General features: G+C 45.9%; 1 protein-coding gene across 2 annotated transcripts in view; it reads right to left on the bottom strand.

Annotated features, from left to right (window-relative positions):
- Positions 1–20,457, bottom strand: part of pi4kaa (phosphatidylinositol 4-kinase, catalytic, alpha a) — a 46,463-nt gene that overhangs the window by 20,074 nt on the left and 5,932 nt on the right. The window contains exons 2-33 of one of the 2 annotated variants that reach the window (XM_014127721.3): positions 16,303–16,419; positions 16,009–16,102; positions 15,748–15,909; positions 15,284–15,546; positions 14,994–15,060; positions 14,370–14,518; positions 14,154–14,219; positions 13,962–14,058; positions 13,278–13,469; positions 13,015–13,115; positions 12,615–12,874; positions 12,374–12,469; positions 11,975–12,158; positions 11,766–11,866; positions 9,072–9,240; positions 8,899–8,949; positions 8,665–8,773; positions 8,330–8,466; positions 8,014–8,147; positions 6,988–7,070; positions 6,756–6,826; positions 6,360–6,566; positions 6,186–6,269; positions 6,022–6,111; positions 5,718–5,837; positions 5,317–5,409; positions 4,994–5,150; positions 4,294–4,421; positions 3,928–4,086; positions 3,603–3,754; positions 3,334–3,441; positions 250–470 (exon numbers count right to left, since the gene is read on the bottom strand). In XM_014127721.3, coding sequence (XP_013983196.2) covers positions 250–470; positions 3,334–3,441; positions 3,603–3,754; positions 3,928–4,086; positions 4,294–4,421; positions 4,994–5,150; positions 5,317–5,409; positions 5,718–5,837; positions 6,022–6,111; positions 6,186–6,269; positions 6,360–6,566; positions 6,756–6,826; positions 6,988–7,070; positions 8,014–8,147; positions 8,330–8,466; positions 8,665–8,773; positions 8,899–8,949; positions 9,072–9,240; positions 11,766–11,866; positions 11,975–12,158; positions 12,374–12,469; positions 12,615–12,874; positions 13,015–13,115; positions 13,278–13,469; positions 13,962–14,058; positions 14,154–14,219; positions 14,370–14,518; positions 14,994–15,060; positions 15,284–15,546; positions 15,748–15,909; positions 16,009–16,102; positions 16,303–16,419 — 4,222 coding nt within the window. The remainder of the gene's footprint in view (positions 1–249; positions 471–3,333; positions 3,442–3,602; positions 3,755–3,927; positions 4,087–4,293; positions 4,422–4,993; positions 5,151–5,316; positions 5,410–5,717; positions 5,838–6,021; positions 6,112–6,185; positions 6,270–6,359; positions 6,567–6,755; positions 6,827–6,987; positions 7,071–8,013; positions 8,148–8,329; positions 8,467–8,664; positions 8,774–8,898; positions 8,950–9,071; positions 9,241–11,765; positions 11,867–11,974; positions 12,159–12,373; positions 12,470–12,614; positions 12,875–13,014; positions 13,116–13,277; positions 13,470–13,961; positions 14,059–14,153; positions 14,220–14,369; positions 14,519–14,993; positions 15,061–15,283; positions 15,547–15,747; positions 15,910–16,008; positions 16,103–16,302; positions 16,420–20,457) is intronic. The other variant, XM_014127727.3, reaches the window with a different exon arrangement.

The following is a 20,457-nucleotide window of genomic DNA, read 5'->3' as shown; positions in this document are numbered from 1 at the left end:
ACAGAAAGAAAGAGACAGAAAGAAAGAGACAGAAAGAAAGAGACAGAAAGAAGCAGAAAGAAAGAGACAGAACGAAAGAGACAGAAAGAAATAGATAGTGAGATCCTACAGACTATAAAGATTTATCGATCTATGAGCAACGTAGCAAGAGCCTGATCAGGCGTCAGATTTGACCTGTGTAAAAACATGCTCTTGTGGTCTTGCAATGCTGTTGTTAATCAGCCAGTGTTTCCACCGCTGTAGGCTTACTTAGCATCGATATCGGAGAAGTGCTGGACACGATTAGTGATCCGAATATCCCGGCAGAGAGGGTGCTGGGGGTGGGCACGGCGCCTAGCTCACCGGGAGGAACCAGCTGGCACGCCGCTAGGTACTTCTTGTCCGACAGGATGCTGGCGTAGAAACGGATCATGAAGCTGATGTCCTCACGCAGACGCTTGTCCCCCTGAGTAGGGAACTTAGGAGGGGCACTAAAGGGGGTAGAGGGATGGGGGGAATGGGAATGAGGGAAGTATTCAATTAATTAACACGAGAAAATCCTGACCTCTGGATCATTGGCATTCTGCCTAATAAATACTTTTTTTACATTGGTATTATAATTTTAGCTTACGGCACCTGGTATTCACAGACTGTCTCCTGTCCCAGTACTAATCAGACCAGACCCTGAACAGGTGTGTTCAACAGGTGGTATGGCCACTAGCGTATTTTTTTTGTACCCCATTTTCTCCCTGAATTAGGTCCCTTGGCTCATCTCTGCAACTCCTCAACGGGCTCGGGAGAGGTGAAGGTCGAGCCATGCGTCCTCCGAAACATGACCCACCTGGGCGCCTACTTCTTATCAAACTGCTTCAACAGGATGCCAGCCGCATCAATGAGGAAACACCATTCGACTGATGACCGGAGTCAGCTTGCAGGCGTCCTGTCATAACACCGTCACTAAGATCATTCTTTATGAAGTCGTTAAGGAGAGGTCTTAAGGAACATTATGCATTTTAGAAAATGCATTTCAAAAGAATAGAATGGCATATTTTGCGTTGAAATATATGACTGTGCTTTGAGTGTTGCGAGTTCACGTGGAATCACGGTAATTCTGCCCAAAAAGTAGATTTAGAAATAGACCTCAAGGGGTCATTTTCATTGTTTGACAAAGATAAGTGATTTGGAAACGGCAGAATCGGCTCTTTCTGATACTATATAGACATAAAAATGTCTTGTGATTTGGTAGGAGAATTTGAAAATGTCACCTGCCTCTGTGTCATGTCCATGCTGCGCTCTATTAAATATGACCTGTAATTACTTACAAAATAAGTATATTAAAAAGCAGATTTTCTGTGTTGGAATTGTGTGGGTGTACCCCAAAAACAGAATGGTGTAGGTATAGGTGGATTGAGTGAAGCTGTATTTCTCCGTCCACTCGCTTCATAATTTCACCCGATCACTTTTCCTCTTTTTGGTCTGATCATTTAGATTGCTTTTGCCTGCTACTATGATAAATCACATGGCCGAGGACGTTTGCTATCAAGCTGTCAATGTGCATAATATCTAACAATTGGGGCAAGGGTAGGGAGAAGATCAAAATGAACTGCTAATCCGCATTCTGACTGAGTGACATTAAACGTGGCTGCCCGCTGCAAGTTGAGGACACACAGACACCCCTTCGCTCGCTGCTGCTAATCTGCAGCTTTGACAAACACGGAGGGAGGAATTTAGCCAACATTTATTTATGCATATTTTTGTTCCGATCACGAGTATCATCCGATCCAATCTGACTATCAACTGTCAATTTACAGATACGAGTATGGCCACCCCTAGTGTCGATATGCCATCACCAGCTGCCAGTGAACGAGGGGCAGGAAGATAAAATGACATGTAATCTTAAAACTGCTTATAACACAAATTCTGTTTGTTATAATGTAGTTTGAACGCTTGTTTATCTTCATCCAGTAAGCATAATAACATCATTCACTTTGTTTCCTATTCTATGGGCATATTGGCAACAGTGGTGGAAAAAGTACCCAATTGTCATACTTGAGTAAAAGTTAAAATACTTAAGTAAAATACTACTTGAGTAAAAGTCCAAAAGTATTTGGTTTGAAATGTACTTAAGTATCAAAAGTAAAAGTATAAATCATTAAACATTCCTTATATTAAGCAAACCAGACAACACAATTGTCTAGTTTTCTTAAATTTACGGATAGCCAGGGGCACAGTTCAACACTCAGGCATAATTTAGTGTTTAGTGAGTCTGCCAGATCAGAGGCAGTAGGAATGACCAGGGATGTTCTCTTGATACATGCGTGAATTAGGCAATTTTCCTGTCCTGCTAAATGTTCAAAATGTAACGAGTACTTTTGGGTCAGGGAAAATGCAAGGAGTAAAAAGTACATTATTTTCTTTAGGAATGTAGTGGAGTAAAAGTAAAAATTGTCAAAAATATAAATAGTAAAGTAAAGTACAGATACCCCCAAAAAACTACTTAAGTAGTATTTTAAAGTATTTTTACTTAAGTACTTTACACCACTGATTGGGAATGAATACAAACAAATCATCATCAGCATAGTGTCCTGTTTCTTCTCCTCCTTCCTGGTAGCCATGTGTGGAATGTCATTGACCTATTGACCTTATAGCCTATAACCACGGCACAATAATGCACATTCCTCACACATGCTGTTTAACCACCACCAGCTATAATAACCTCAAGACCCATCATTGGAACTCCTTTCCCCTGCATAGGGCTACCTGGCATCACATCATCTGGCTTTGAGGATCTTCCCTGGGAGAGGAGGCCATTCCCAAAACTATTTCTTAAAACGGCATATCGCATATTGTTTTGAGTCAACATGACGCTCTCTCCTTGTGGTAACGATACTGATTTAGAGAGGGAAATGTTAGTAGTGAAGGACTACGGAGTATAACTTCCTGTGTGTGTGTACCTGAAGTAGTCGAAGGCGGTGGAGTAGAACTTCCTGTGTGTGTGTGTACCTGAAGTAGTCGAAGGCGGTGGAGTAGAACTTCCTGTGTGTGTGTGTACCTGAAGTAGTCGAAGGCGGTGGAGTAGAACTTCCTGTGTGTGTGTGTACCTGAAGTAGTCGAAGGCGGTGGAGTAGAACTTCCTGTGTGTGTGTGTGTGTACCTGAAGTAGTCGAAGGCGGTGGAGTAGAATTTCCTGTGTGTGTGTGTGTGTACCTGAAGTAGTCGAAGGCGGTGGAGTAGAATTTCCTGTGTGTGTACCTGAAGTAGTCGAAGGCGGTGGAGTAGAACTTCCTGTGTGTGTGTGTGTACCTGAAGTAGTCGAAGGCGGTGGAGTAGAACTTCCTGTGTGTGTGTGTGTACCTGAAGTAGTCGAAGGCGGTGGAGTAGATCTTCTCTCGGAGGACATTTCTGATGGTGGTGTTGGTGACTACGTCAGAATGGAGCAGTGCTAGACCCAGAGTTAGGAGCCTACACACACACACACACACACACACACACACACACACACACACACACACACACACACACACACACACACACACACACGAGAGAGAGAGATTACCTCAATGAATTTGCTCTGAATCAGAAACTGGATTTTGTGTGTGTGTGTGTGTGTGTGTGGGGGAGACCTAAAGCGAGGTCCGATGGCGGCTACATGGCGGTTGAGGCTGCTCTTGGCCCCGCCCACATTGAGGGAGAGCGAGCGCTGTAATAGGCTCCCGAATATCTCCACCTGGTCTTCACTGGAATATTTAGCTATCTCAAACCTCTGAACCAGGAACTGGAGAGAGAGAGAGGGAGAGAGAGAGGGGAGAAAGTAGAAGACGAGTTGGAGGGGGGGGGGGGGCATGGAATGAAAACGTTTTAACAGCACACGTAGGACTCAAGCAGTGAATTCCGCTTAATCTGGTATTTTAAGCGAACTGGATTCAACTCTCACACACACACACACACCTCTATCCAAATGCAGTGAGGGGTGACGTCGGGGGGACAGGGGACAGGCTGACTCTCCTCTGAGGCTGCTAGGGGATCAGCCTCCACCTGAGCATCAGAGAACAAGCCCATCTTCAGCTCCACTGTCATCTGCCACGCCCCCGCCATCTCACGCATGAACTACAGACAGAGAGAGAGAGAGGAGAGAGAGAGAGAGAGAGAGAGAGAGAGAGAGAGAGAGAGAGAGAGAGAGACAGAGAGAGAGAGAGAGAGAGAGAGACAGAATACCCGTGTTAGTGTGGGTTTGAATCCGGGTCCCACCACTATTTTCACAGAAATACACAATGGTACTTCAACTCCAGCAATAGATGTCTACAACGTGCTTACCGGGACCTCCACTCCAGTGCGAGCAGCCAGAAGCCATTCCCAGCAGGCGATAGCTGTCTCCATGCCGTGTTCTGTAAACATCTTCAGAGGAGACCAACACAGGTGATGCAGCAGCTGAGGATCACACTCTACACAGAGAGAGACACACACACACACACACACACACACACACAACACAAGCCTTCAATATAATGGGTTACACACAGAGAGAGAGACAACACAAGCCTTCAATATAATGGGTTACACACAGAGAGAGACAGAGACAGACAGAGCTACACCACAGGGAAAACTGGACAAGGGACTACATCCATGAAAAGATGCACCCCAATGGGCTATATCAGGGATGGGCAATGTAAGGCCGTGGGCCTGACCCATTCAGTCTGATCCGGGGGAGGTTGGAGTAAAAAACAAAAACATCTATGTATTTCTATAATAAATCCAGGCCACTCCTGAACGTCTAAAACTAGACAGAAAGTATGTAGACATTATAATGGACCGATACATTCTCAAATAGCTTCCCTTTCTCTGACCCGCTAATTACCTTTGATGAACAAATCGATCTGGAAAAGAAATCTGTGTAGCCCTCCAGCTGGATTTTGAAAGCCCGATGTAGCCCTCGAGCGGAAATGATTTCCCAACCCTGGGCTACACGGTGCCATCATTCCCTTCCAAATCAAAGTCAGCTTATCAGCAAACACACCTTTAGTGCTGATGAGCAGAGCAGCCAGTTTGAACATGTTCTCAGTGAAGGCCTCAGGGTTCTGAGTGTCAAGAGCCTCTGTCATCTGTCTGACCATCAGGGTGGACAGGTCTGACTGGCTACGCACCGCCTCAATGAAATGGATCATACCTGCCACCTGGAGGGAGAAACACACACACACACACACACACACACACACACACACCACACACACACACAGTCGATGTGAACCGCAACATTGTTCTGTTGACTCAGACGAAGAAATATGAAGTCTATGAAGTAGTGAGTGTCCAGTCTAGAACTGAAGTAGTGTCTCTCTGTACCTCTCCAGCATAGCGATTCCTCAGGTTGAGTGAGGCCATGAAGTTGGAGTAGTCTTTCTTCACACAGGCTGGCCTCTCTGTCAGCTGGGTGATCTGGAGGGGAGGAAGGGACTTGGTTAGTGTGTGTGTGTGTGTGTGTGTGTGTGTGTGTGTGTGTGTGTGTGTGTGTGTGTGTGTGTGTGTGTGTGTGTGTGTGTGTGTGTGTGTGTGTGGGGGGGGGGCACGTTTTACTATACTTCTGAGTACCAGAAGTCCTACAACTCTGAGAAGTGAGGATATTTTGCCGGTCCTCACTTGTAAAAAGGCTATTTTAGGCTTAGGGGTTAGGTTTGGAATTAGGGTTAGGGAAAATACGATTTTGAATGGAAATACATTTTAGGTGTGTGTGTGTGTGTTCTCACCCCTAGCGTAGTGCTCTGTCTGTTGTAGCCAGCGAAGTGCAGGATGCTCTCTGTAGCCATGGCCAGGCCAGTGTGCTGGGACAGACCTGACACCCAGTTCTGATGCTTGTTCAGGTACTCCTGGAGATGATGGAGAAGAACATCAACAACAGGGAACAAGACAAGACTCATCTAAAACCTTGACTTCCTCAAAAAAGACATCTAGAAGCTCTTCATGAACAATGATTTGACAGAACATCTGCAATGCGTTTCCATCTGCTTTTCCTTTACAAAATGTGTGTGTGTGTGTGTGTGTGTAGCTCACCTGTAGGTGTGACTTGGTGACAGACGGGGCCCACTTCATGGCTTCTTTCAGGATCTCCCCACAGCGAGCAGCAAAGTCCTTCACTATGCTCTACAACCACAGAGAAACGTCAACGAAACATTCAGAAACCACACACACACACACACCAAAACACCCATTCCTACCTCTCTGGCCTCGTATGTGTCTGGTACAGTGATCCTGTAGGGGGTGTCCGGGATGTCGTAGTACGGCTGGTCCTTATGTATGTCCTTTACACAAAGCAGGAGCACAAATCAATACACTGAGGGATCACAGAGAATAACAACGGCAAGTGGATAATAGAGCGCATGTGTGCGTACCGCGCCGAGGGAGAGAGAGAGGGTCTGCAGGATGTCCAGCATGGTCTTCAGTACGCGGCCACTCCACAGCAGGTGGGGGAACGTTTCGGCCAGACCTGACAGGTATTTGTCGGCCACCCTACGGATCCTCTTGTGGATGTGGTTGAAGTTGACCAATAGGAACTGAGCGTGGCGCTCCAACTCCTCCTCGTGGGCTTTAGTCTTCGGCTGGGGAGAGAAACACAGGAGAGAGCAACGGTGAAACCAACCGACCAATCATTGGAGAGGACATGCTCCACAGACGGTCAGGTGTTTTTGTGTTTCTCCGTTTTGATTGAATCTGACGACGGTCCTCAAATATTTGTTGTACGACTCCATGGCTAGTGTTGGGTGTTAAGTGTTATCCGACAACCTTACCTTCTCAGCCATCATCTGTAGGAAGACCTCAAACACTTTGTCCCCAACGGCTATCACACACTGCATCATACCTGGAGACATTCATTATATCACTGTCTAAAACACGTGGAATAAACGCCAAATATAGTTGTAATAAACATGTAACAGCAGTCTAATACATGTCCAATACCTATCTAATACCTGTGCAATACCTGTAATAACTGTAATAACTAATAACTGTAATGCAGCTTACCAGACTTGTCCTTCTGGATGGCTCTGTCCTCAAAGTAGCGGAACATCACCTGGAAACGGTCAGAGTCTAGAGCACGCAGCATCCTGGTGAGAGAAGAGGGGAGAGATGGATTGGAAACGGTCAGAGTCTAGAGCACGCAGCATCCTGGTGAGAGAAGAGGGGAGAGATGGATTGGAAACGGTCAGTCTAGAGCACGCAGCATCCTGGTGAGAGAAGAGGGGAGAGATGGATTGGAAACGGTCAGAGTCTAGAGCACGCAGCATCCTGGTGAGAGAAGAGGGGAGAGATGGATTGGAAACGGACAGAGTCTAGAGCACGCAGCATCCTGGTGAGAGAAGAGGGGAGAGATGGATTGGAAACGGACAGAGTCTAGAGCACGCAGCATCCTGGTGAGAGAAGAGGGGAGAGATGGATTGGAAACGGTCAGTCTAGAGCACGCAGCATCCTGGTGAGAGAAGAGGGGAGAGATGGATTGGAAACGGTCAGAGTCTAGAGCACGCAGCATCCTGGTGAGAGAAGAGGGGAGAGATGGATTGGAAACGGTCAGAGTCTAGAGCACGCAGCATCCTGGTGAGAGAAGAGGGGAGAGATGGATTGGAAACGGTCAGAGTCTAGAGCACGCAGCATCCTGGTGAGAGAAGAGGGGAGAGATGGATTGGAAACGGTCAGTCTAGAGCACGCAGCATCCTGGTGAGAGAAGAGGGGAGAGATGGATTGGAAACGGTCAGAGTCTAGAGCACGCAGCATCCTGGTGAGAGAAGAGGGGAGAGATGGATTGGAAACGGTCAGAGTCTAGAGCACGCAGCATCCTGGTGAGAGAAGAGGGGAGAGATGGATTGGAAACGGTCAGTCTAGAGCACGCAGCATCCTGGTGAGAGAAGAGGGGAGAGATGGATTGGAATGGAGGCATGACATGAATGACTGGGAGATTCCTCCATCTATACCTACCCTCCAACTGCTAGACAGCTCAGAAACAGCAGGGTGCATCTCAGTAGTCCTAAGGGGCTTGCTTTCCTCTTTCCTTACCTCATGTACTCCAGCCTGTAGACAGACAGTAGGTAGGTCGACATGGCGAAGTCTAGTTTGTTGATGAGAGCAGACACCTCAGGAGGAGGATCTAGCAGGTTTATAATGGTGCTCCTCAGGTCATTCAGCTCCGCCTGAAAACACACACACACACACACACAAAACCAGGGAACGTCAGCCAAGTGTGTGTTTGTAGTAGGACGTGTGTGTGTCTGTACACAATCTGTGTGTGTGTGTGGGTGTGGGTGTGTGTGTGTGTGTGTGTGTGTGTGTGTGTGTGTGTGTGTGTGTGTGTGTGTGTGGTTGCGTTTCATACTGCTGTGACAGTGTCGTTCTTCAGGGCAGAGTTGTACTGTAGTTCAGAGCGTAGGGGTTCTCCACTGGGGAAGGTGAGGAGGGGAGACTTGGTGGCGATCTCACACACTCCCTCATACCACTCCTCTGGCCACAGACCTGCACAACACACAAAACCCTTAACAAACCTATGCACCTTTACACAGCAAAATGACTGTTAGCCTGATAAACTCGCTTTAATCTTTCCATCAGATGGGTATAAGCCACCATTTAAACCATGTTGAGTCAATTCTATATATTGTACACCAATCCTGGTGGTATACTGTAGTATATGTTAATATAATGTTAAACAGCCACCTGATCCCTCAACAGCGAAGCCCATCACCACAGAGTAGAGCCAGAAGTCTCTGAACAGCTTCTGCAGGCGAGGCTTCGCTTCCTTGATGGGCGGCAGACGCTTTGTCAGCTACACAGAGGGAGGAGATCCAGATCAACGCCGAGTGTTTAGATGACGTAGTACTGCACAGACACTCGAGACAAATACTGCACAAACTGTTGAAAATACAAAATGTGCAGAGGCAACCCACATACCACGGCAATAACAGGAATCAGTACTCCAAGGTTTCCAGCACTGCTTGACGCCTGAAAATGAGAAAAAAAAACAATAGCTAAACAATGTCAATGCAAAACAACTAACACAAGCCTGTTGTCGAGGAACCTTATGGTCTAGCCTAAGTTATGGTTACTGTGTAAATGGAGTGTACCTTCAGTGCAGGGCCCTTGTCCGAGGCCCTCTCGCTGGCCCTCTTGCCCTCCAGTCCCAGCTGGACAAACAGCTCCAGTAGGTTGACCAGCAGCTCATCTACCATCTGCTCTGCGGCCAGGTTAGCTGCTATGTTTGCTAACGCATTGATCACCGCCAGGGAACAGTGTCTGAAACACACATGAGATTAGCATTGTAGTTTTTAGTATAGTGGGTCATGGAGCTGGCTATGGGCAGTGAGTAGGGGTTTGGCAGTGGGAGACTGTGGGGAACAGGGAAGGCCTAAGGATTTAAACAAAATGTATTTCTTTTTACAATAATTTTAATGATCTTCTGATTTCATCTCTTCAGTTGGAGTCAGAAAGCGAGTGGGTTAATACTGAAGAGAAAAAAATATCCAATCAGGATTTTGCTTTGGTGGTCTCTGGGTAGAACAATCTAGCTAGTTCAGCCAGCCATTGGCTAGGCCTTCAGAAGCTGGACAGAAGGCCTTTTGTACTGTTCTGATTGGGTGGGGCCTACTGGAGTGAATGGGCTGCTTACTCTTCAACATTATTTGATGCTGTGTGTGACTGCTGTCGTCTGTCTATGTGTTCGACCAAAACTGGAGTGCACAGGTATTACGGTCGCTGTCCTTTTAGCACAACGAGCCTGTCACCTTTGATGTGACACTGTTGTTGTCTATTGGTGACAGTGGTGTTAGGCTATCATAGGTTGTGTAAACAGTGACCACGTTTACATGCACACCAATATCCCGTTATTATTTTTTGGAGTTGACGCATGTAAACATTAAAAATAGTATTAACCCCTCCACATTCTCATTTACAGCAACGACCTGGGGAATAGTTTCAGGGGAGAGTAGGGGGATGAATGAGCCAATTGTAAACTGGGGATGATTAGGTGGCCATGATGGTATGAGGGCCAGATTGGGAATTTAGCCAGGACACCAGGGTTAACACCCCTACTCTTACGATAAGTGCCATGGGATCTTTTAGTGACCACAAAGAGTCAGGACACCCGTTTAACGTCCCTTCCGAAAGACGGCACCCTACAAATCATATCCCATTTACCATAACCTGGAAAAGCTTGTATCCAGGTCATGAGAAACCCGGATAAGATAGCTGGGATATGTTGATCTTAGACAGGATACTGTGGCATGTAAACATCTTATTCTGTTTACTGTTGTTTTTCGCAGTCTGCGCAGGCTCAGTTTCACATATCACGGGTGTTGTGTGATGATGTTCTCACCTGATTGTCAAAGAAATCCCTTCAAAAAGTAGGCTACCTGCGCAGTTCCATCCACCATTATAAATCTAGAATAATTGGTTTTGCTGATACTCTGCAGGCTACTGGACGATATAGCCTACTGCAGTGTTTCCCAAACTCGGTGCTGGGGACCCCAAGAGGTGCACGTTTTGGTTTTTGTTGGGAGTACTACACGGCTGTAATGCTAGGGCAAAAACTAAAACGTGCACCGAGTTTGGGAAACGCTGACCTACTGGGTTATGCTACTTTCACACCTAATTTAAATACGTTTTTGCTTATAATTTCCAACATTTGGTAGGCCATTTGTTTGTCAATTAAAGTCAGATAGATACATGCAGCTTCTCTTGTCATAACTTGTTGCCCCAGAAGACTAAATAAAGCAGTGCTCACCAGAATATCTTACACCAATAGAATGAAAGAATTAGTGATCTAGTTGACACCGGTAAAGTTGTCGGTTTCGTTTACGAACCGGGGAGAAAACTCAATAACTCCACAACAGTGGAAAGAATGGTCATGTGCAAGATGCCATCAGTTTGACCGGTTTTAAGGAAATGAAAAGCTTAGAAGTCGATGAAACAGGTTTCTGATAAGACTTCAGTTCGTCTTGGGTGCATATTTTATGTGGTTGAATACTGTCTGCTTGCATAACAGTGTCCAAGATAACACGTTACACCCACATTCGCATTTTCTCAAGAAATGCTGAAAGAAAGCATATTTCTCCACTCCTGTTCCCGAGACTAAATCAACATTTGTTGTATCATTTTACTGCAAGAAATGCAGAATTCTGCAAGAGTTGATATTATATTACATGTGAGAGGTTATAGACCTATATTCAGTGTTCATATGTCAGTTACTATTCCATTTAACCCATATGATCTTAAATGAGGAATATTCTGTTTATTCATGGATACAGGGATACTAGTGAGCAGGATATCAAAAGTGCATGTAAACAGCTTATCCCGAATAAGACCTTAAGCGGGATTTGAGCTACTATCTGGAATACTGTGCTCATGTAAACGTGGTCAATGTGCTTTTTTGTTTTGCCGGTCACATTATTTTATACTGTGTGTCACACGTCGTGTCCGTGCCGGTTCTGACTCTGTGTGTCACACGTCGTGTCCGTGCCGGTTCTGACTCTGTGTGTCACACGTCGTGTCCGTGCCGGTTCTGACTCTGTGTGTGCAGCCCGAAGCGCGGCCAGGCCTGTTTGATTCATTCATGATGTCATCAAAAAGCATCGCTCCTCCTTCACTACAACTACAATGGTCCGACTACAGAAGATATCATGTTTTCTGTTCTCTTCTTGATTTTTGGTTTGTTTGAGACAACGTATTGGAAGATTTTTGGTCCCTCTGAAGCCCTAGGTCCTATAGTCACGGTTCGCCACTGAGGATAGGATAGGGGGCAAAGGTGTAGGGGCTGAGGGCACCTGTATCCGTGGTCCTTGTAGTCCTTGGTGGAGTAGACCATGGAGGAGGCTTTCACACTGATCTGCTGGAACAGGTTCCACACCTCCTGGTAGATATATTGCTGTGAGGTGAGAGAAAATGATGCGTTTACTGAGGGATGTATTGCAAAGGGGAGGGAGGGAAGAAGGAATGAGTATAAAAGACAGGATCAAGTGTGTGAGCGCCTCACATTCCCAGTGATGACCATGCATCCCAGCTGATCTATAATGAGTACGTCTAGCTGTGACGGCGGCTGGCAGAACTTCTGCTGTAGGATCTGCAGGATGGGCTCCATGACGCGGGGCGTGTCCCTCAGAGCCACCGCGATGTGACCCAGCGCTCTGATGGTGTGGTCTGGGATCAGGTGGGCCTCTCTGGGGGGGGGGGGGGGGGGCGACATACGGTTGGTCAGAGGGGCTGCCAGTCATTGCCACGGAGATGGGAATTGGTTAGAGCTCCTATCAATCACTGCAGGACAGTCTTTCTAGGTAGATCACCTGAGGTTCACTAGCTAACATTGACAGTTATTTCGCAGAGGTAGTACAGCCTGTTCACAAGTAAAGTAAGAGGTGGGGTCAGATAGACTTACTTGTCATTCTCCTGAGAGATGTAGAGACGGTTGGACAGGCTGGCTAGGAAAGCCTCCACTATAACACTGTCCATAGTCAGACCAGCCTTCAGACAGCTGAGAGAAGGAGGGGGGGTGGAGAGAAGAAAAAGAAACAGACCGCATACTTGGTGACAGCGACGAATGAAAGGCGCGAACGTTGCTCATATTTCTCTTGTTTGAAAACAAAAGTAGTGTCACACAGCATGTTGTCTTTCCTCACCTGCAGATGTTGTCTATGGAGATGTCTCGGAGCTGTTCGTACATGGAGGGCTGGCTCTTTTTATTAGCGTGAGCACTGAACGTAGACTGGGAGTGCTCATTGGTCACGTGGATCTTGACCTCGCCAGTCCCTGTTGTGTACTGGCTGTGGTACTTGTACAGCTTGACCAGGACAGGAGAGGGGACCACCAGGAAGTCTCTGAGAGACATGGTGACAGAGTGGGCTACCACCGGGAACCGCTCACACAGACGACCCAGACCCTACACACATACACACCGGAACATTCTTATTAGGTATGATTGATACTCGTATTATGGCATTCTCATCAACACAATATTGTGAAGACAGAAAAAACAGGAAGCGACTTGGAGGGAACCACTGTCGGCATTGCAGAACCGACCTGTAGACAGCAGACGAGCAGGGGCATGTGAGCGATGATGACTTTACTGGACGTCTTGGACTGCAGTTTCTCTGACAGCTTGGTACATAGGTTCTCAGCTCCTGATCAAAGCAAAACGCATGAACAACAGTCGGTTTGTGTTCAATCCAAATGAATGACCCGATTTTTTTTTCTTCAACACGTGTCCAATTCATTCCAAAAAAATGCGTGACCTGTTGCTTTTCAAGACATGCGCACGGGTCGACAAGTAAACGCGCTCTTACCCTGCTCCTCAGTGACGGCCCAGACCATGAGGTCGACACAGGCAGCGTTCGCCTGGCAGCGTAGCTTCAGAGGACTCAGCTCACTGTGGAGGTACTCCACGTCATGTAGGATCCTCTGCAGCTCTGACTGGCTACTACTGAATTGCTCCAGGACAAAGTCATGAACCTCCTTTACATAGCCCGTCTGCAGGTCTGGGAACACCGTCACACCAACATTAATAACATGCTAGTGGAACAGTCAGAAACACGTGTAGCAAACAGTCCGCTGAACTGATTCTGAACAATAGCAAATCAGGTCATATCAGAGGCTTTCTGTATATTAGAGATGGGTTAGGTTAGGCTAAAGGTTAGGGTCAGGTTAAAGGGCAATCTGCCGTTCAAACAATAACACTGGTTTTGCTAAACAGCTGAGGGACTGGACTGGAGAAATGTAACCACTCTCAAATTCACAAATTGATTTCATGCATGAAATCAAAATGATAATTGTAACCATGTTTTGAGGCTGTACTGTGTTTGCTTACAACCAACTTATCTTTTGAGTTCTGATGGGGTACGACAGTTGAGTTCATGAGGCACTTATAAGTTATGGGTACATATCATTAATTTATACGTCCAAAAATGGATGTAGCAGCTGCAGATTTCCCCCTTTAAAAGGTTAGGGTGAAAGACCAGTGGGTTTGTTACCTTTCAGGTTGTACAGCGTGTCTCTGAGCATCTTGAAGATGGTCACATACAGAGGATCACTGAAGGTCCTGTAGTGCAGGTGCATACCTGGGTTCAACTAGAGGGAGAGAACACAACAAGCATGATGTAACATCCATCTTGAGGACTACACAGGAAAGTGCTTTCATTCAAATAGAGGGGAAATGAACCTACATCCAGAAGTTCCTGCAGGGTGTCATCCAGTGTTTTCAGAAAGGATTCAGCGACAAACTGCTCAACCTGCACAAGACCAACAGAACAATTAGAAATTCATTCTGAAAAATGATGTTCTACTCGTTCTAATTCCACAGTTCTATCCAATCCGATTCCACAGTTCTATCCAATCCGATTCCACAGTTGTACTCATTCTGATCCTACACATGTACTGACCATGTTGAGGAGCTGGCGCAGAATGTCCAGAGGGACATCAAACTCTCCCTGGGCATTGCCCGTAAACAGAGGAGACACAGAGAAACTAGAACTGATGGTGGAGAAGTAATAGTCTGGGTCCACAGCACTACCATCAGGGAGATAGGAGCCTGGAGAGAGAGGGAGGGATAGAGCGAGAGGGATAGAGAGAGAGGAGAGAGAGAGAGAGAGAGAGAGAGAGAGAGAGAGAGAGAGAGATGGAGGGATAGAGAGGGAGAGAGAGAGAGAGAGAGAGAGAGAGAGAGAGAGAGAGAGAGAGAGAGATGGAGGGAGGGAGGGATAGAGAGGGAGGGAGGGAGTGAGGGATAGATAGGAAGGGAGGGTGAGAGGGAGGGATAGAGAGGGAGGGAGGGAGTGAGGGATAGATAGGAAGGGAGGGTGAGAGGGAGGGTGAGATGGAGTGAGAGAGGGATAGAGAGTAAGAGAAGGATAGAGAGTGAGAGAGGGATAGAGAGTGAGAGAGGGATAGAGAGGGAGGGAGGGAGGGATATATAATGAGAAAAGTATCAGTCAAAAAGTGAGACATGGGCTACTAAATCAACTGAAATACTTCCGAAATATATTGCCTTTCTTATATTTCCTCACCTTCAAAGTACTGTGCAGAGGGATCAGCTGGGCAGCTGAGGGTCAGTCCTGCTCTCTCTGGACTGGCCTACAGACAGAGGAAAATAACATTTTCAGACATTTCAAATACGAGACTCCTTTGACCTCTAGTGGCAGGGTATGGTAGTACAGACGTATTCTCTGTACTGAAATAGTAACAGAGGACCCCTTGCATCTTATGGTGTCTCCCTGACACACGATGAGCAGTAATGGCAGTACTACGGTACAGCAGTAGTAATGGTAGTAGTGTTGGTATAGTATGGTAATAGTACCTGTTGTGATATGCTGGACACGGAGCTTCCTTTGCGCCTGATGGTGTCTCCCTGACAAACTGTGAGCAGCGAGGCCGGCATGATGGAGCGAAAGTCGTTGAAGGAGCGCCGTCGTGACGGGTCAGCCTCCTCGGCACCGGACAGGAGCGGGGCTCCCGCCCGCGGAAATAGCTTGGACAGCAGAGGCTCCTCAGTGTTGCTATAGCGACCGAAGGCCCGGGCCACTCCCAACAGGCAGGGCACAGTGTACCGGCACAGGTATTCTAGGGAGGAAAGGAGGGGTGAGAGAAAGAGACAGACAGGTGAACGGCTGCTTTTTTCATTCTATGCTCTTTCTGTGTCCATCTACGTATATCCCAACGTTTGTGAGAGGACAAGAGAAAATAACTCGATAACTAACCTGGAACTAACATTTTCATTCAACACTGTTGAAAGTGAAATGGTGACAGAGAGCATGCTGGTACCTTTATCATGGCTCTCTGGGTCCAGGCAGATGTCCAGCAGGACCTGCATTATGTCCATGATGGCCTCCAGGACCTGTCCTCGCAAGGTGTTATCTCGCTGGGCAACGTCAGATAGAAGAGTGCCCAGACAGAAGCAGAAGTTCTCTGCTACCGGCAGGATCTCTGTAGGACAGGAAGATAGACCATCAACCGGACAGACAGGCTGAATTCATACTGAATGCCGCGAGACAGACAAACGCTCGCTTGCATCTACTTCCTTACCAAGTCCCTTGCTTCCAGAGCTTTCTTCGATCCATTGAACTCTGGGAAGTCCCTTCAGCAGCCCCAACAGGTAGGGAATGATAGCGTCTTTGTGCTGCAATAAAAACATCAAATCACAAACCACTCGAGCAAAAGCCACTAAACAGCTAAGGGGGGCACACAAGGTGCTGAGATACCAGTTATTGGTCTGACAGGGTCAGGGACTCAAGGAACATCCGTCCCATATAAAGCATTATATAAAACGCAACCATTAACAGTGTCAAGAGTAGGCCTAGCTGCTCCAGTTCAATCTACCTGTAGGTCTGACTCGACCAGGAAGATGCCCAGAGCTATGACCGCATCCCTCCTCCTCTCGTCCAGCTGGAACACCCCTCTGAAATCTACTGGACACATGCATTGTAGCTTCTGGACCTGAAACAGAGATAAACAGCAAACATGTGGCTTGTATTTTGCTAACTAGTCAGTCCATCAGTCCTAACCGCCCCCATTAGGGGAATAAAACAAATATAGTATCTTGCCCTATATCGCAGTTATACAACGTGTGGGTCTAATCCTGGATGCTGATTGGTTAAAATAGCATTCCAGCCGGTGTCTTTTCCACAAGTTACCACCAGCTAAATCTATGACATTAAAATGCCTATTTTCTCTGTTCCATCTGACTGCGCAATCCACTTTCTCATCAGCCCAGCCAGGCAATTTATACACTTGATCTCCACTATGAAAAGCATCTAAACATTATCTCACATTTCTTTTAGACTAACATTTAGATTTCAACAGCAGAGATTTGTATAAACCTTGCTGTCTGTCTCTGACATCTGTAACATTGTTTCAATATTCAAATTGATCTCCAGCTGTCCCATAGTAATGAAAGAGTCTGGATGAGACAGACAGGCAGCTTTTCTCAGGCAGTCGAAATCATGAATCAGCATAATTTGTATGGATATATACAAAGAAATATCAATAGAAAACAGGTAGAACGAAACGAAGTGCGGCTAGTTTGCAGTTTTTCCAGCTTCAGTTTGAAGTGATTGTGTTAGCTGTGTTGTTGGCTAGCTCCTCTGAACAATAGTGTCCTGACGAGAGAGCCCATTTTCTATGCCAGGTGAAATTGCGAATCATTAGCGCATTCTTACGGATGTATCCAAATAAATGTCACGAGAAAAGAGCTTAAACATATGCAAATGCAGCTACTTTGTTGTTATTCTGGCTGCACTGTTTGAGTGACTAAGTTAGCCGTAGTTGGCTAGCTAGAAAGCAAGGGATAATAACGCTGCCAGTCAGTCAGTATGGCAATAGAACATTTAGAACGAACGACTGGGTCGCGTCCATGGATACAGAACAAAAAAGACTGACCGACTGGGTCACGTCTCTGGCAAGCGAACCGATAGTAATAACGACCAGCCGGCTCAGGTAGCAACCCTAGATTTGTGTCAGGACTATATCTTGTGGAAGGATGAAATAGTATAAGTGACAATGCCCTTGAAGCCGGTGTCTGGAGAATAACAACACCCGTACCAATAGATCCTCCAAACACGGGCTTCTATGACAAAAAAAAGTGTAATTGTTGCCAGCAGAACAGTTACAGTCACTAACGTTCTAGATAACATGAAAACAGCCTAACCAGCTCTGCTTGGGAGAGTAAAACGGTGACTGAGGTGTTCTCTCATTTGTGACGAAGTAGCCAGCGAGCTAGCCAACTTTAGCCAGTTAGCTTGGGTGCTTGACTGCCGTTGTGAGGTCAGCAGTACAGTTACATTACAAAGCACCCTCATCCATTTTTAGTGTAATTATGGCAAATGATTATTTGGCTGGTAGATTTATCATCATCTACCTGCCACATTGGCTGGTGGACCAAAAAGTTGGTTTCAGGCTCTAAACTAATCTATTTTGCTATCAAAGCTTGAGTTTTGAAATAAAATATGCTCCGAGAAGAACAACATTGTCAGGCCAGGCATATAGCCAATATGCTGTGATAATGTATAAGTCCTGTCTACTGCACAAACCTCATTCCTACATAACTATTTTTATTAGGTTAATGTTACATTTTTTATGTGAGTGGTAGATCGGCTTGCTTTTTGACTGCGAACGTGACCTTTACACAGAAAAGGTTGGTGACCACTGGTCCTAAGGTTTACAAAAAATGGTTCGACAAACAAAAAACAAGTCCTGTGGAAGTAAACAGCTCATTGACGAGAGAGGTCAAAGGAGAATGGCAAGAATTGTGCAAGCAAAACAGGTGGGCCACAAACCGACAAATAACGGCGCAGTACAAACAGTGGTGTGCAGAATGGCATCTCGGTATGCACAACTCGGCGGTCCTTGTCACGGATGGGCTATTGCAGCTGACGACCACACCGGGTTCCACTCCTATCAGCTAAAAACAAGAAGAAGCGGCTCCAGTGGGCACGCGATCACCAACACTGGACAATTGAGGAGTGGAAAAACATTGCCTGGTCTGACGAATCTCAGTTCCTGTGGCGTCATGCTGATGGCAGTCAGGATTTGGCGTAAGCAGCATGAGTCCATGGACCCATCCTGCCTGGTGTCAACGGTACAGGCTGGAGGCGGTGGTGTACTGATTTGGGGAATGTTTTCCTGGCACATGTTGATACCAATTGAGCAATGATTGAATGCCACATCGTTGCTGAACAAACCCAATAGAGCATCTTAGGGATGCTGCCACCACCATGCTTCACCGTAAGGACAGTACCAGGTTTCCTCCAGACTTGACGCTTTGCATTCAGGCCAACGAGTTCAATCTTGGCTTCATCAGACCAGAGAATCTTGTTTCTCATGGTCTGAGAGTCTTTAGGTGCCTTTTGTCATGTGCCTTTTACTGAAGAGTAGCTTCCGTCTGGTCACTACCATAAAGGCCTGATTGGTGGGGCGCTGCAGAGATGGTTGTCCTTCTGGAAGGTTCTCCCATCTCCACAGAGGAACTCTAGAGCTCTGGCAGAGTGACCATCGGGTTCTTCGTCACCTCCCTGACCAAGGCCCTTCTCCCCCTATTGCTCAGTTTGGCCGGGCAGCCAGCTCTAGGAAGAGTCTTGGTGGTTCCAAACTTCTTCCATTTAAGAATGATGGAGGCCACTGTGTTCTTGAGGACCTTCAATGCTGCAGACATTTTTTGGTACCCTTCCCCAGATCTGTGCCTCAACCCAATCCTGTCTCTATGGACAATTCCTTCGACCTCATGGCTTGGTTTTTGCTCTGACATGCACTGTCAACTGTGGGACACTATATAGACAGGTGTGAGCCTTTCCAAATCAAGTGAATTTACCACAGGTGGACTCCAATCAAGTTGTAGAAACATCCCAAGGATGATCAATGGAAACAAAATGCACATGAGCTCAATTGAGTCTCATAGCAAAGGGTCTGAATACTTACGTAAATAAGGTATTTTATTTTTAATAAATTAGCAAACATTTCTAAAAATCTGTTTTCGCTTTGTCATTATGGGGTATTGTGTGTCGATTACAGATTATTATTTTTTTTTTTATGTAATCCATTTTAGAATAAGGGCTGTAACGTAACAAAATATGGAAAAAGTGAAGGGGTCTGAATACTTTCCTAAGGCACTGTATACATGCAATGCTCTGATGCCTATAGTGCTCGAGTCTCTGACACCTGAACCGTGATGTGGACAATTATTGTTTTAGGAAAGTAAAAACACCCCAAAATATGCTACATTTCGAAAACAAGGAATAGTGTTTTGGTAATTTTTTATATGCTGTTTTTAAGGACACGTAAATGTGTCTCATTTGGCCAATGTCACTTGTTTATTGATGGACCTGGCTGCGCCAGTTCAGAGCTGAACGCATACGGATGTCCGGTAAATTTCTCAAAATGTCTGGTAAATTCAAATCTTCCCGGTCACATTGTTCAGAAACTCTGGTGTGGGGTACAGAGATGAGGTAGTCATTCAAAAAATCATGTTAAACACCATTATTGCACACAGAGTGAGTTCATGCAACTTATTATATGGCTTGTCAAGCACATTTTTACTCCTGAACTTATTAAGGCTTGCCGTAACAAATAGACAACTTATTGGCCCAAGAGATTTAAGCTTTTCATTTTTAATACATTTGTAAAAATGTTCAAAAACATAAAATAAAATGATTGGTCACATACACATGGTTAGCAGATGGTAATGGGAGTGTAGCGAAATGCTTGTGCTTCTAGTTCCGACAGCGCAGTAATATCTAACAATACCCCAACAACTACCTACTACACACAAACCTAAAAGGGGTGAATGAGAATATGTGCATATAAGTATATTGATGAGTGATGGCCGAGCGGCATAGGCAAGGTGCAATAGATGGTATAAAATACAGTATATACATGTGATGAGTAATGTAAGACATGTAAACATTATTAAAAGTGGAATTATTTAAAGTGGCATTGTTTAAAGTGACTAGTGATCCATTTATAAAAGTGGCCAGTGCTGGG

This window comes from Salmo salar, chromosome 01 (assembly GCF_965601325.2).
Source record: "Salmo salar chromosome 01, fSalSal1, whole genome shotgun sequence".
NCBI classification, from domain to species: domain Eukaryota; kingdom Metazoa; phylum Chordata; class Actinopteri; order Salmoniformes; family Salmonidae; genus Salmo; species Salmo salar.
This window is presented reverse-complemented; position numbering and strand designations above follow the sequence as displayed.